Source organism: Pungitius pungitius, chromosome 7, assembly GCF_949316345.1.
Source record: "Pungitius pungitius chromosome 7, fPunPun2.1, whole genome shotgun sequence".
Taxonomy (NCBI): Eukaryota; Metazoa; Chordata; class Actinopteri; order Perciformes; family Gasterosteidae; genus Pungitius; species Pungitius pungitius.
The window spans coordinates 11,895,686-11,909,467 of NC_084906.1; the positions used below are offsets into that span (position 1 = coordinate 11,895,686).

The following is a 13,782-nucleotide window of genomic DNA, read 5'->3' on the forward strand; positions in this document are numbered from 1 at the left end:
GTGCCTTTCCTGTGTGTCTGTATACTAATATCTGAAACGTGCCTATATATATATATATATATATATATATATACATATATATATATATATATGATAGATCAACTGACTGTATATCTATATCAGATATCTGATACAGGTACACAGTCATATCATATGTATATGTGTACACAAACACAAGTCTATTTATAGGACAACATGAAATACAGCATGTCGTGAATGCTCATTTGCTCATATGATATCATTTGATATAATATTTCACACACAAGTTATTTGCACATGTAAACATCATGTCAGGATTATAGCTGTAGGATTTGGATGTCACCTAAATTTAACATAGAAACACAAATGCTGTCAACTTGAAATATCATTAAGTAACTTAAATTTATAATTAATAATCTAAAAAAGCCTCTTTTATTAGTAATGAGTGCATACGAGATGAAAGACCCTATTTCATTTGTTCCTTTGTTCATGACCTGTAAAAAAAAGTACACGGACAATTCATTCATGGTATGACAAGTTGCACCTTTAAAGCCAACTATTCAGTTTAGCATCAGCTTTTCAACAGCCATCGCTATTTTTCAAGAAATGCCCCCTACAATAGCAGATAAGAGCCACAACAGGGGACATTAATGTCAATATAACTGCAGAGCAAATACAGAGCATTGTGCAAAGCTTGACACTCCACCCTGAAGGAGTTGATTTCACTGACCCAGCCTTCAGAACACTCCTTAGGCACTAAACACATCCTGCTGGGAAGAAGGATGTAAACTGTGTGTGTGCGTGTGTGCTGTTACTTTGATTGCCAAGCTTTATTCTTCTTTCTCAACATGCCTGCAGCAATGCACATCACTGTGCTGGTGTCCCTGTTTGCGGTGGCTGTTTGTGGAGGTAAGTTGACATGTACTATTTTACCATTAAATGGCTATTTACGATTCTTAATAATTCAAATAATCTTGAAGTATTATAATGTTTTAAAGTGATACAAACACAAAACTTGTTGTATTATTTATGTCAATGCGTAGGCAAACATGGTATTTCGTGCAATCTGTATACCTGTGACATTATGTAGGCCCAAGATTACATTAAAAGTAGGACAACAATCTGCAACATAGTAAAAGATTGTGGTGAGTTTGAAATGTCCATTTTCATGCTAGCCACCAAGCTTTACAAAAGTAAAATGAAAAATGGGTTCAGGTATAACAAATTAGGAAAGAAAATATTTATTTCATTATTTTTTCTTATACACCGTTGTGTAAATGGAATCCATCCACAAATTTCACTTTGTAACCCTTCATTAGTAGAATGGTTGCAGCTGGTTCAATAAATAGTCTTGGAGGGTACAGTACATGTGGGGGGAAAACTTCAGTTCAAGTGCAGTACTGCGTTTATGCTGGTTCATCTAATAAAACTAATCTAAAAGGCACATAGCAGGGCAAATCATTTCCAACTACACCTTTGCTTTAAGTTCATAATATCAGCTTGGTTATCAACCATGATATTGATCAGGTGCCAATGCTGTGCATCCTCATGTAAATGTAATGCTGTTTGTTCCTTTGCAGGCAGTTCTGCTGTAGCCATAACAACAGAGACAACAAGTGCTGCACAACCCACCAGTCTGACTGCAAAGAATGTCCGTTTATTTAGTCCAACAACCACCGGCAATACACAACCTCCTCCAACAACGACACAGCACATTAGCACAGCATCCGATTCAGAAAAAGCAACATCATCCTCTTCCACTTCCCCGCAAACACACAACGGGACACAGGCAACACATTTCAGTGTCACTCCTCATCAGACTGCAACGTCAAACCAGACGTCAAACCAGACAATATCCCACCAATCGACACTCCCATCGGCATCAGACTCACCAAACGTCACTGCAACCACCACAGCAAACACGACCAGCCCAGGTCAGATTTATTCCTTATTATGGATCAGAGAACAACGATTACATCTCCAAATCTGCTCCTCTAAAAATGATCAAATATAAAACAAAACAGTTACTTTATCATTGATTCAGACATGGTGCTTTTACTGAGAAAAATATAAATTTACAAGAGTTCGCTTCAGCGGTATAATAACAGGCTGCCACCTACGTTATTTACACTAAAGTTGCATTGATACATTTTTGGCTGTTAGAGGACAGCAGATCTTCAGCAATGGACATTTAATTAAATGATTAGTGTGTACACCAGTTGGCCTTTAAAGAAAAATATAATTCTTTTAAGGGTGACAACCACCAATAACAACGTGTCGGGTGAATACTTTCAAACTCCATGCAAAGAAAACACAAGTAGTCAAATATCATAATTTGGTGCCTGTAGGAAAAATAATAATAAACTGCAGTCAGCCCAAAATCAAATAAGCATCAGATACCTCGTAGTGGCCATTTGGGTTAAGAGTAAACTGATTGCAGGACCCTTGATTCTGATTGCAAGTAATTCTACCTTCATAATACTATAATTTCTGACTGAGGTTTTTTTTCTCCCCGTCAGGCCTTCCACAGGAGTGGGAAAAAGGAGATTTGAATGAAAATCCTGGCCTTGTGGCCGTCCTTTGCATCTTCTGTATCGTCTTTGTCCTTGTCCTGGTGGTTACCACTGTGAGATGTATCGGATCATCGAGCAACAACTTTAAGAGGCTTGAGGACGTGCCGATGGTGAGCTTAATGATTGAATTAAATTGACTTGTAAGACAACATTTTCTCGACTGAAATGTGATCAAATCTTCAACAAAATTGTAATATAACACATTATGATGAGACTAAAAGAGGTAATTAAATCTGCCAATTTAGCAACTTATTGGTGGTTTTCATGGAATTCTATATCTCTATATCCTCTATCCTTTATATCTAGGATAGATTCGAACTTTTTAGTAGTGCCTTAACTTTATTTATTTTTCAAAAGGATGAAAACTTAAGTTCACAGTTCAGTGATTAATGGCCAACGACAAAGAAATGACAAAGTTGCATCCCCGGCAATGCTGTAATACCCTTGCAAAAGCTGACACGAACATTGGGCAATCTGTACCCAGCAGGCCGTTGGATAGACCTCTCTCCATATGCTACTGTTTACACGACGCACTGCAAAAAGATATGTCCCCATGATCTCAAGAGCTTATACTCTACACTGCACTGCAGTCTCGGTCCTCAGCAGTACACCTGCCAAGTGGAGTCCATCGGATGCACGTTTTTTGAGGAAATCAAAGGACATACAGATATTTACATACAGACAGACGCATTTCATTTTAGTTAGAGGTTAGCAGGCTGCCACAGCACCACAGGAGGTAAACACAGTTTACATGTTTTACCTGCTGAACATCAGACCCTTGGCATTTTCCTTTGCCTTGCAGGCATGGCATTTTGTAACACATGTTGTGCAATTGTAACCCCCATTTAGAGGAGACATGCACAATTCAACTCCAAGCAAATGTGGAAGTAAGTAAGTAAACTACAATGCTTACAATTCTGGTGTTCACCAGCAGGTGGCAACACTCGCATGAGATTTCTTATATGATAAAAACGAACTGAAGTGTGACTGGCAGCAGTAAGTAAGTAAAATGTATTCATAGAGCGCTTTTCACAGAAAAAGATCGAGTGCTTTACAGGGCAGGATTTTAACATCCATAAAAAAAACACAGCGTGACCATTCGGCCAATACATCATATGCACATTGTCTTAGACCGCAGATATTCGACCTGTGAACACCAGCAGTGTATACAGGTGAAACCCGAAAAATTAGAATATCGTGCAAAAGCTCATTACTTTCAGTAATTCAACTTAAAAGGTGAAACTAATATATTAGTATATATATATATATAGCCATAATCATCAAAATTATATCAAATAAAGGCTTGAAATATCTCACTTTGCAAACATATTAAACTTCCTTACATCTTATCTTCATCTTAATCTTTTCCCCCACAACAGAAGAGCGGTTGGCTGCTCTCGCGTTCACGCAAACAGGAAGCCAGTGGTAACATTGTCAGCATGTGAAAAAAGCATGTGACTAAGCTATTTCTTTAGAAATGAAAAAAAAAAGAATCCGCACTTCATCAGTGTGTCTGGGGGTATTCAGACAGCATCCTGGAGCTTTCAGTCATATCAGGTGAAAGTGTGACTGAAGCATCAAGTTGGATACCTGATGCTTTGGTCACACCTTCACCTGATACCGTGTAAAAAACAGAGAGCAAAAAATGTAATGACTAAACTTCTGACGCCAGCAATCTATAATCATTTCTTTGTACCTGCACTGTAAGTAGCTTTCATGACGTCGGAATGGAACAAAGGTTAGTGCGCGTGGACCTACACATCAGCACATACAGGACTACGAATGGGTCCAACACAAAAACATCTGATTTTGAAAACTAAGCAGGGGATGGTGAGCAGATCATTTTCAGGTTTAATAAGTGACCCTTAGGTAACTAGAGTCAAAAGCTTGCATACAATTTTCTCATTCATTTCAAGGAGAAGGTGTGTCCAGACCTTTGACTGGTACTTTACATACGAAATGGTTTTTTAATGAAAACCGTTATTTTTCTTGCATGCTTCTGAACAGAATCGCACACCTCCACACAGTAAACCATTTAATATTCACTAAATTAACATTTCAAAGATGCTTTGCAACTGTGGGGATTATATTTCTGTCTTGTCAATTCTACTTATTGTGTATTTCAGAGTTTGAAGTGACATTTTGAAATGTTGACCTCATTGCAAGGATAAAGTGAATTTCCTCTGTTGAAATATCAATTTTTCATTTCAATCTCATCCTTTAAAACATAGCTTAGAATTTGTGCAACGACACTGAAGAGAAGTAACAAAGCAGAACCTTCTGTAAAGGTAAAGACAAAGGTGTATGTGGCAGGCAGTCAGTGTCCACTTTTTAACCAAAACCTAAAAGGTTTTAGCAAAATGTAGCTGTGTTAACGTTATCAATTCCTGAAATGAACCATCTTAAATCAGTTCCACAGAGAGGGTATTTTCTAAACCTTCCTGTTATCCTGAATAGAGGTAAGTTGATAAAGAGAATTGCTCAAATTAAATAAGGTCTTTATGTAAAGCACCAGTTATGCAGATTATATGGGCTAATTGGTGAGGACATCCCACATTGGCAGTTGTACGCTTCTCTGGTTGCAAGTTTTAAATATTAGTTCAACTCCTTTTAACTCCTTTGCTGTTTCCTTTCATCTCGCTAGAACAAAGTGAACGAGGAGTCCCCATTTGCTCGGTACTCAAAATGACGGAAGACGCTCCATCAGACGCTGGAGGAGGAGTCTGCTGTCTGCTGTACAACTCAGACGATTCTGGACAGAAAAAAAACATGATTTCTCTCTTCTGCTCTCATTACTTAACAAAGAAACTTTGTCATCAACAGTGGAGTATTTCTGGTCAATCTATGACCTTTGACCTTTTTTTTGCTGCTTGTAATTCTGGTGATCGAAGCAGAGTCAAGACCGTTTCAGATACTCTTCGATTTAAGTACAAGTGCATGTAAAATATAACTTGTAGTAAGTTATTGATCGCCAATAATTATGTATAAATGTCTACCAATTGCCTTTGACGTAAACTGTAGTAGAAATCCTAAAATCAGTTTTGGTTAAGAAGAAATAAACTGATTGTTTGAGCCTAATTCCCGCAGGAATAGTGAGGAAAAACAACTTAATAGAATTTTTATGGCTAAGAAACATTAAAACTGCCAACCATGGAAACCACATTTTTATGTGTTTGGCAAAGCTGCTATCATTTATTAATTTTAATTCTGTAAACATACTCTCTCTGACCAAGACACATTCTTCCTTATACAATCCAGAATAAATATCCAGAATAAAATACTATTTTGCTATAGTATATATGCTGCATATTTACACTTGGTATAATTCCATGCAAAACCTTGTCTCGTCTATGTGCATTACACACACTTGCTGTTTTTTTGACAGTTTTCAATTAAATAAAAGCAATATTCCAAAATCACGTTTTAGTTTTTAGATTTTTAATATCACTGGTTATTGTGATTCTTAGTTCAGAACAACATTGTATTTGGTCAGTATTCTTTGAAACCACAGGTTTCTCAAGAGAGATGATACAGACACCAGAAATAAAGCTTTTCTGAAAGTAGAAGTAAACGTGTGCCACTGGGACACATATATTTTTTGTTGTCCAAGCATACCTTGGTTGCAAAATTTTTATTCTGTCAAGTGTTATACGTTATATGAATAAACGTCGTGGTTAAATGTATACTTGTATTAAATGTATTCCCATCCACATTTAATGGGCTACACTAAAATAAGATTCTCATAGGGTTCATTATTAGGCCATGTAAACCGTCAGAAGATATTTCAGCAGACCGCGTGGATCATCTAGTGAGGTTGTTTACGTTTAACTGCGACTCTTCCGGTCACGTGATCTGGCGCGGTGACGTCACACGCGCGGTGGCGCACGCTGCGCTGCATGTTGCAGAGTTTGAAGTCTAACTAACTAATCTGCCGCAATAAAAATGGAAACGAGAGATGACTGCTGCAGCATAACCTGACGTACACATCCCGTCCAGCGTCTGAACCACCACGAGGAACCCCGGCCGGTCGTTGCGGTGAGTACAAAGCAATTTAAACAATAAAATGTCAAAACGTTGATACAGAGCGACAGCCGACCTGTTCAATATAGACTTGTTTCCAACGGAAACGTATTTGAAGTATTTGAAGTTATTTGAATGAGTGACCGTTTCGCTCTTTGGGAACGGAGGTTCTGAAAAATCACCGAAATCCACTGTGGGAGACATAACCTGTCTGTTAAACTTTTTCTTTGACAGATGTGATCTTAATTGAATGATTATCGCATCCCTATAATACAGTCATACACAATAGTGCGTTGGTTTTGCTTTTCAGTCTTTTTTTTATTATTCCCAAGATGTTCCTTCAAAATCATGAACTATTGTTTTGTGCGTTTGTCTGTTTATGTTGCTCTGAAATGATATCATGGGATCATTGGAGCTTATATTCAGTGGTAAAGGCCTCGTAGTTCGTAGTCATAGTTGTGTTGTAATGTTCTGTAGCCAGGAATGTGTCCAAGTTGAACTGTTGGAGTAATTCAGGTTCATGAGCAAATCGACTTGGAATGTATTTTCCCAAAATATTTATGCATCCCTCCTCCTGTCTTTATCTCCTTCCTTCCTCCATATCTGCTTCCTTCATTTGGTCACTATAATACACACAAACACACACGCACGAACGCACACAGACACATACAGAGTATCTCCCCTGTGACATGGTTACATCATTTTCCTTTTTTCGTGATCATTCCAACACACATTAACAGAATGTGAATGTAAGAAAGTATTGATGAAAATTTATATTTCTGCATTGTTATCTATCCTTTGGTTGGAATCACGTTTGACACGTTTAACACATTTTAATCTAATGTTGCATATACTTGATTTTTATCTAACTGCCGTCTACCTTTTGTTTACCTCTTTGCTCAAGTCAGCCTGTATATTCAAAACAGCAACATGGAATAAATAAAGGGGAAGAGAAGTTAGATTTCTATGGTTATTTGAACTAAATAATATATTTACAAAGCGTTTATAAAACTTTGAATAACTTTATAAAGTTATAAATTCCTGATCTCTCTGCCTGATCTGTCTTGAAGGATCGATGCCTTTTCTTTGGCCTTCCCTTTTAAATATTTGCATAGTCAGACCAGTTTCAGCCCAAAGCCTGTTTTTTACCTCATCTCCTACCTTCACACTTACAGAACATGTACCAGCACATATTCAGGTGAAAACTGTTCTGTCAGACCTGTTTCTGTGACGTGGGAACCTTTGGAAATCCTTCAGTGTCATCAACTCCACAGAATGAATGACCGTACTGTTTGTGCCCATTAGATGTCGTGATGCTGCAGCACTGAGCTGCCTCCTTTTGCTCTTATCATCCAGCATCATCTGCCTATTTTATCTGCAAACACTTGCAGAGCTCATGCCAGAATCTGCTTTTGTCTGTCTGCACAACTCACTGGTTAACTGAGATCAAAAAAACATTTGTATTTTTCTTCCTCAGAAATCAAAGTGAGAATGAAAAAACTCAACCCCTGGGCTGTTATTGATATAGGGAACTGAAATTAAGACTTTATCCTGCAGTTTATAGGTTTCTCACAGCAGCAGTATTTTTTTGTTAATATTTTCGAATGTTGGCATGAGTCACTCTGAGCTGGATAAACCAACATGTGGGTTTATTTAAGCGCCTCCTGTTTAATGAGGGCGTGAAGTGCAAAGATATTTAGCCACCGTGGAGGTCATTCATCTTCCTCTGTAGTATAGATATATGTGTGTGTGGGCATCTATACATATATATATATATATGTATATATATATATATATGTACCACCTCCGCAAGACGCTACGTAATCTCAGAGGATTAAAAAGATACCGAAGAGGTGAATATCCATATTACTGATAGTGATTGATAAAATTGAGACTAATTTAACATTACAATAATCCGTCGTGGTGAGTGGGAATGGGTGAATACCGTGGATCACATTTCGTAGTCACGCTCTTGAACATTGCTCAGACTTGGTGGTCTTTATCAGCTTAAATCTTACGTGTGTCACCAGAACAACGAAGAGATCACAAGACCCCTTGGGTGTTAACTTTATGATGGTTGATTGTAGGATTTAAGACAAGGACACACTGTTGAGATGGTTAATCATTACAGGCTGTTCCGTGTAAAATGTTATGCTGCAAGTCGTCGTTTAAAGAACGGTTGTGTAATATGACATATTAGTACCGAACACATGTTAGTCAAAAATGCTTTTGAATTAAAACTCATAAGATGAGCTAGATTTATATGACTGTATACAGCTATAGCAGACACCTTGCATATTTGCATTTCAACTGCACTCTGTTTGGATGCTTTATGATGGAGACTGAATGGATTGACCTTCCTAATGCACCGGCTTTTAATCAAGTACTAATTAGGAGACTCTTTAGTATCTGAAATCTTATTAATTAGGTCCTTATGTAGACGTTATATGTGTTCACAGCACAATAATCACATACTACATTAGGAATGGCCCTTTGGTGGAACACTCCAAAGAAACTCATAATAAATGTCAGGCTGGCTTTCATTAGTTTGAGAAGTGAAAGGTTGCAAAGGAACTGACCATAATCTATTAAAAATGTAGCTGTAGCTGCACGGTGTCGAAGGGCATCTTCAAACTGGGATACCATCAAAAATGGGCTTGGCAGAATGTATTGGTGATTAAAGGGACCAGAGTATTTCCTGGTCCACTAGACAGAAAATTGAGTAGGCAAAATGTATTAAATCAGTAAAATAATACGGTGGGTTTCATAAGACTTGAGGAGAGATTGATGTTGTTCAGTTATAAAGCGCTCAGCAGGCTGTCAAAGCTGCACCACCCTCTGAATCTAAAATTTAACTAGTAGTCCTTTCTCGCTGTGGACATTTGACTTCCCGTAGCTTTGCGGAGTGGGTTCACCCCTGCTATGATGGACACCACTGGTTCTTAAAGTAAACGTCTTTTCCCCATAAACAATGTTACTGGGCTCAGTTGGAGTATTTATTTTACTCGTATGTCCCTGTTGAATCATCAACCCGAAAGATTAACAACTAGATATCTGGTTCTTTGATCAGGAGTTAATGGTATGCTTTTAATGTATCTATGGCTGCTTGGAATGAATAACTACACAGTTTGAATAAATGTAATCTTGCATTCATGCAGCAACTATGGCACCTGCTCTGTGCTCAAATGACACAATGAAGTGCTTAGAATATTCTACGCATGGATTCACCCCTCTGATGTTGACTGAGACTCACATTATTCTATTCAGACACGTAGGCCAATTATAACTGAGAATAATTAAAACTAGTGACCATAACATAAACCTATGTGGCTGTAACATATTTTTAAAGGGTAATTTCAAAATAGGAATACAAAATGCAAGGCAAAACACTCCGACTTCACAATTCTAAAGCAAAAGTTCTTCTTCCAACACCATGAACAACGGCTCTATTCCAGTGAGCCAACATGCACCCCACCAGGATCCTGAAAACTCAAGCAGTTAAGAGGAATTCAATCACCATTGATGTAACTACCCTTCAGCACCATATTTCCAACTAATTAACCAAATATCCGGAGCTGCGTTGAAGTCTGTTAACAGGAATCTTATGCTGTGCTTAATGCAATCTGTAAGTGTTAATTAACACAAAATATTGGAGGTACAAATGTGCTTATAGGGCCAGAAAGTAAAGCTTTTAAGCTTATGAATCTTGAGACCTTTGTTTAAACACAACAACGTGAAGATGTGAAATTAGAATTATCTCTAATAGAAGGTTGTTGTGGCCTGGAAGCTGTTTGCTTGTCACATACTGCCTCCGTACCTTCCTGTCACTTTCAAAAGATTGTTCGCGTAAACACCACTTCCTTTTTCATGTGAAATGCGTAATTCCACATTTTAAATATGAAAAACATTGAAGGAGCAGGCTGGCATCGCCTCCAGAAGGCAAACAGCAGCTCCTGTTTACTGTTTGGTTTTTCTGTGGAGATGTGCACTTTTTAATGAAGCAGCTGCAGGAGGGTGCAGAGTAGCCAATGCATGTGTGTTTCTCAAGGAAACAACAACAATGTGACATCGCCTTTAATAAAAACTAATATACCTGCCAATACATTGTGAGACTGAAGGCTTTAGCAGCTGCCGACAGTCACATAATGAAAAAGGGGAATATTTTAGTTTGTGAGGATGAAGCCGCCACGATGCACCTTAAGGTAGAACTAAGAAATGGCATTACATTTGGAGAACAGAGTCAAATCGAAGACATCACAGCTCTGAGACCAGAAATCACCCAAAATAAATATGCCCTTTTAGCCCTGAATGCATGTGTCTGCATCTTTTATAAATCTGTCAAAGTTAATGTAGAATAAAAAGTACCATTCTGTTGGTAAATATTACAAAGGTGTGAAGAAAGGTAACAGAGTATGGAGATTAATCAACTTCTCTTAAATATGTTTGTACAAAGATAACACCGAATGAAATATCATGTCCCAAAGTGAAGTTTAATAATTCATGACCTTCATTGACTTAATGACAGGAAATCAAGCTGATAAAACAGACTCATATTGCGTTTCCCTGGAGCTTCCGTAGGTTGTAACTAACAGAAATGACGTCCCGGAGTAGAATAATGACACAGCGCAAATACCCAGTGAAGTGTTGATGAATTATCACAACAAAGGCAAAACGCCTGTGTAAACTGTTGGGTCATGTGACTCCTTGTGACAGTCGTCAGATTTATCTCGACTTGGTCCAGAGACTTTCTTCTCTGTTTGGATCTGTCTACTAAAGGAGGCTAATGAGTTGCGTTGTGGAACGTGTATGACACTCAAAAGTGAAAACAAAAATAAAATAATAAAATAAATAAAATGAAATGTAATTTTTAGCCAGGTTCCATGTCATCCTTAGTGGTTGACACAGGCCTGGATGTATACAGTAAGTTATTATAAACCTTTTTACAATAAAGCACTACATCACTACTGTCAATTTACCATTTTAAGATGTATTGTCCCTTAGTGCTTAAAATTAATTGTTTGTAATGATTTTTATTTATTGTGTTAAACTTTGTTTTGCCACTGCATCTTGTCGGCTGAGCATTCTGTGTGTGTGTGTGACTGGAAAATAAACCAAACACCTCATCAAAGTAATAAAAGTACTTCACCCTGTTTTTCTTCCTGGCTGGAGAAAACGGCTCATTAGCCTTCGTGAAGCCTGCGGCAAGCTCGCAGGTCCATCCGCCATCACTGAGCACCAGGTGGTGTTGATGAGTCACATGAATACTTTATAAATGAGAATGTCATTAAAAGTTAGTTTCCATTAGCCTTTTGAGGCTTTGAGCGTTAAGAAGACCTACTTTCTTATATTTGTCTTAATTTGATTCATAGATTATAACCAACGTAAAGGTTTAAAGTGATTTTATTTTATTCAAGAAAATTGCTTTTCAATGGCAGAAATCTCTGCAGATGGTAAAGTAATGGACCATTAATTTGTCACTGAGCAATAAAACGAAGTTTCGGTTCGTCTTGTCATATGAGACAAAGATGTTTAATTAAAGCACTTGGTCAAAGAGTGATGAATGTCATTACGAAACCACCTTGGTATCTCTGTTTCAGTTGCTGTCTCACTGTGGCGACTAACAACGAGCATCCATGTCTTGGCTTGAGGTAAATAAGGTTCATGACTTGGCCTCTTACACACACACACACACACACCTCCTACATGCCTCGTGATAAGTCATACATCTGAACATCAGTCTAACAATGCAGCCGTGCGTCACGTTGTGTCTCCGTATAATAATGACAGGCTTTGGACTTTGAATACTTGAGGGTCATAAAAGTTTTATCTTTTCTTCAGGTATTTCTTTTTTGTTAATAAATACACACTGACAAATGTATACATACGCACATGCAGACACACCCACAAGGAGTGTCGGATCATGACCTACTCAGAATGACGTTAGTTGTTGTGTAGACGTTAGAGGCATTTTAAAAAGCACTGAATAATGCACAAAACATTGCTTGGTAAATGCCTTTTCAAGGGCAACTGGAGCCTCTTTTTTAACCCTTGTGTATGTAATGATTCCATTGTTTTCCATTTTTTGTTAAAGAAATTATCAAAGAATTTCTTCTTTACAAAAACTGTGTAAAATTGTCCTGTGTTGTTTCCACAAAGGAGTATTTAATTATGTATCCTGCTTCTATCAGATTCCTGCTAGTAACAATTGAAAGAAAGTAAAGCTGCATTTGATCCAAAATGTTGTTTGATCTAAAAGTATTAATCTACTTCTCAAGCCTTTTGTTATAAAAAAGGACTGTCAGATCCATTTTTACTGTCTCCACAAATAAAGGAGCATTGGATACAGCAATGTTGATCTGTCACTCCCTTTAAATATGTACTACTTTATTATATTTTTGAGTATAGAACTTCCAGCTCCCATGAAACACTCAGCTTCTGTCCGCCCGCTGAGTTAATCATGCACTCACGGCCACAGAGAGGGGTAGAGGGGTGATTGGAGCCTGGCTCTATTTATGGAGCAACGCTAATCAGGGTTTGCAGCCCTGGGAGTCACTCTACGTACAGGTGAATGTTTTCTGCTCAGCATCAGAGGAACCGACTTCTTCTGGCTGGCTGTGCTCCTACAGGCTCACACGTCAGGCCGACTTATTGAGATACATTCATATATTCATATATTCCATCTAAGGAAACAGCAGCGGGGTTAAATTGATTTTATGAGGTCCGTGAAAGGCATCGTCGTCCGGTTTGGTTTCAGAGGGAATAAAACATACTTTTCCGACCATCAAGGTTCAAAAATCGCTGCGATAACTACTTGTGTCCTTTAATCTTTGTGTAACCAGTTTGTGGATCCATCTTCATACGGATTCATTCCTTTCAATGGAAGAAAAAGCTTCCATAGCCCTTTAAAACTAATCAACCTTGCAACACACTCAAAAAGGTTCATATCTAAAACTATAGCTATTATAGCTATTTTTTTTTTTTTTTACTCATGTCAGTTTGCTACCATGCTTACAACGACAACACTTTTATGCTATGTCGGTTTCATTTGTCAATGAGTCCCATCTCAGTTCAGCACATTAGGGGTTTACGGCTTTACTTCCTGCTTGCTTGTTATACCGATGTTATTGGCATGTGCAACATCAGAGTCACTAATCCGTGACTTGAACACTGATACCGTTGAGGTCCCACTGTGTCCTGCCCCACTGTTCTG

The 13,782-nt window shown here is 38.0% G+C and overlaps 2 protein-coding genes across 4 annotated transcripts in view; both read left to right on the plus strand.

The window, feature by feature from the left end:
• The first annotated feature begins 753 nt into the window (after positions 1-753).
• Positions 754-6,045, plus strand: LOC119216169 (uncharacterized). Of its 3 annotated transcripts, none has more exons than XM_037468634.2 (4): positions 754-888; positions 1,716-1,913; positions 2,499-2,662; positions 5,197-6,041. In XM_037468634.2, the coding sequence occupies exons 1-4, from the start codon at positions 828-830 to the stop codon at positions 5,239-5,241; spliced, it is 468 nt and encodes a 155-aa protein (XP_037324531.1). In that variant the 5' UTR covers positions 754-827; the 3' UTR covers positions 5,242-6,041. The 3 variants fall into 3 exon arrangements, with proteins under 3 accessions (XP_037324531.1, XP_037324530.1, XP_037324532.1); XM_037468633.2 differs by having other exon boundaries at positions 760-888; positions 1,560-1,913; positions 5,197-6,044; XM_037468635.2 differs by lacking the exon at positions 1,716-1,913 and having other exon boundaries at positions 760-888; positions 5,197-6,045.
• Positions 6,046-12,190: 6,145 nt separating this feature from the next.
• The window catches only part of LOC119216916 (cAMP-specific 3',5'-cyclic phosphodiesterase 4D-like), a 60,280-nt gene continuing 58,688 nt past the window's right edge, over positions 12,191-13,782 (plus strand). Inside the window, exon 1 of the mRNA XM_037470141.2 lies at positions 12,191-12,220. Coding sequence (XP_037326038.1) covers positions 12,206-12,220 — 15 coding nt within the window. The 5' untranslated portion in view covers positions 12,191-12,205. The remainder of the gene's footprint in view (positions 12,221-13,782) is intronic.

Excerpts from the sequence above, each read along its gene's own strand:
- LOC119216169 (XM_037468633.2), top strand. The coding sequence starts at position 828 with ATGCCTGCAGCAATGCACATCACTGTGCTGGTGTCCCTGTTTGCGGTG. Across the intron at positions 1,914-2,498 it reads AGCAAACACGACCAGCCCAG|GCCTTCCACAGGAGTGGGAA; the intron begins GTCAGATTTATT and ends TCTCCCCGTCAG. Across the intron at positions 2,663-5,196 it reads GGCTTGAGGACGTGCCGATG|AACAAAGTGAACGAGGAGTC; the intron begins GTGAGCTTAATG and ends TCATCTCGCTAG.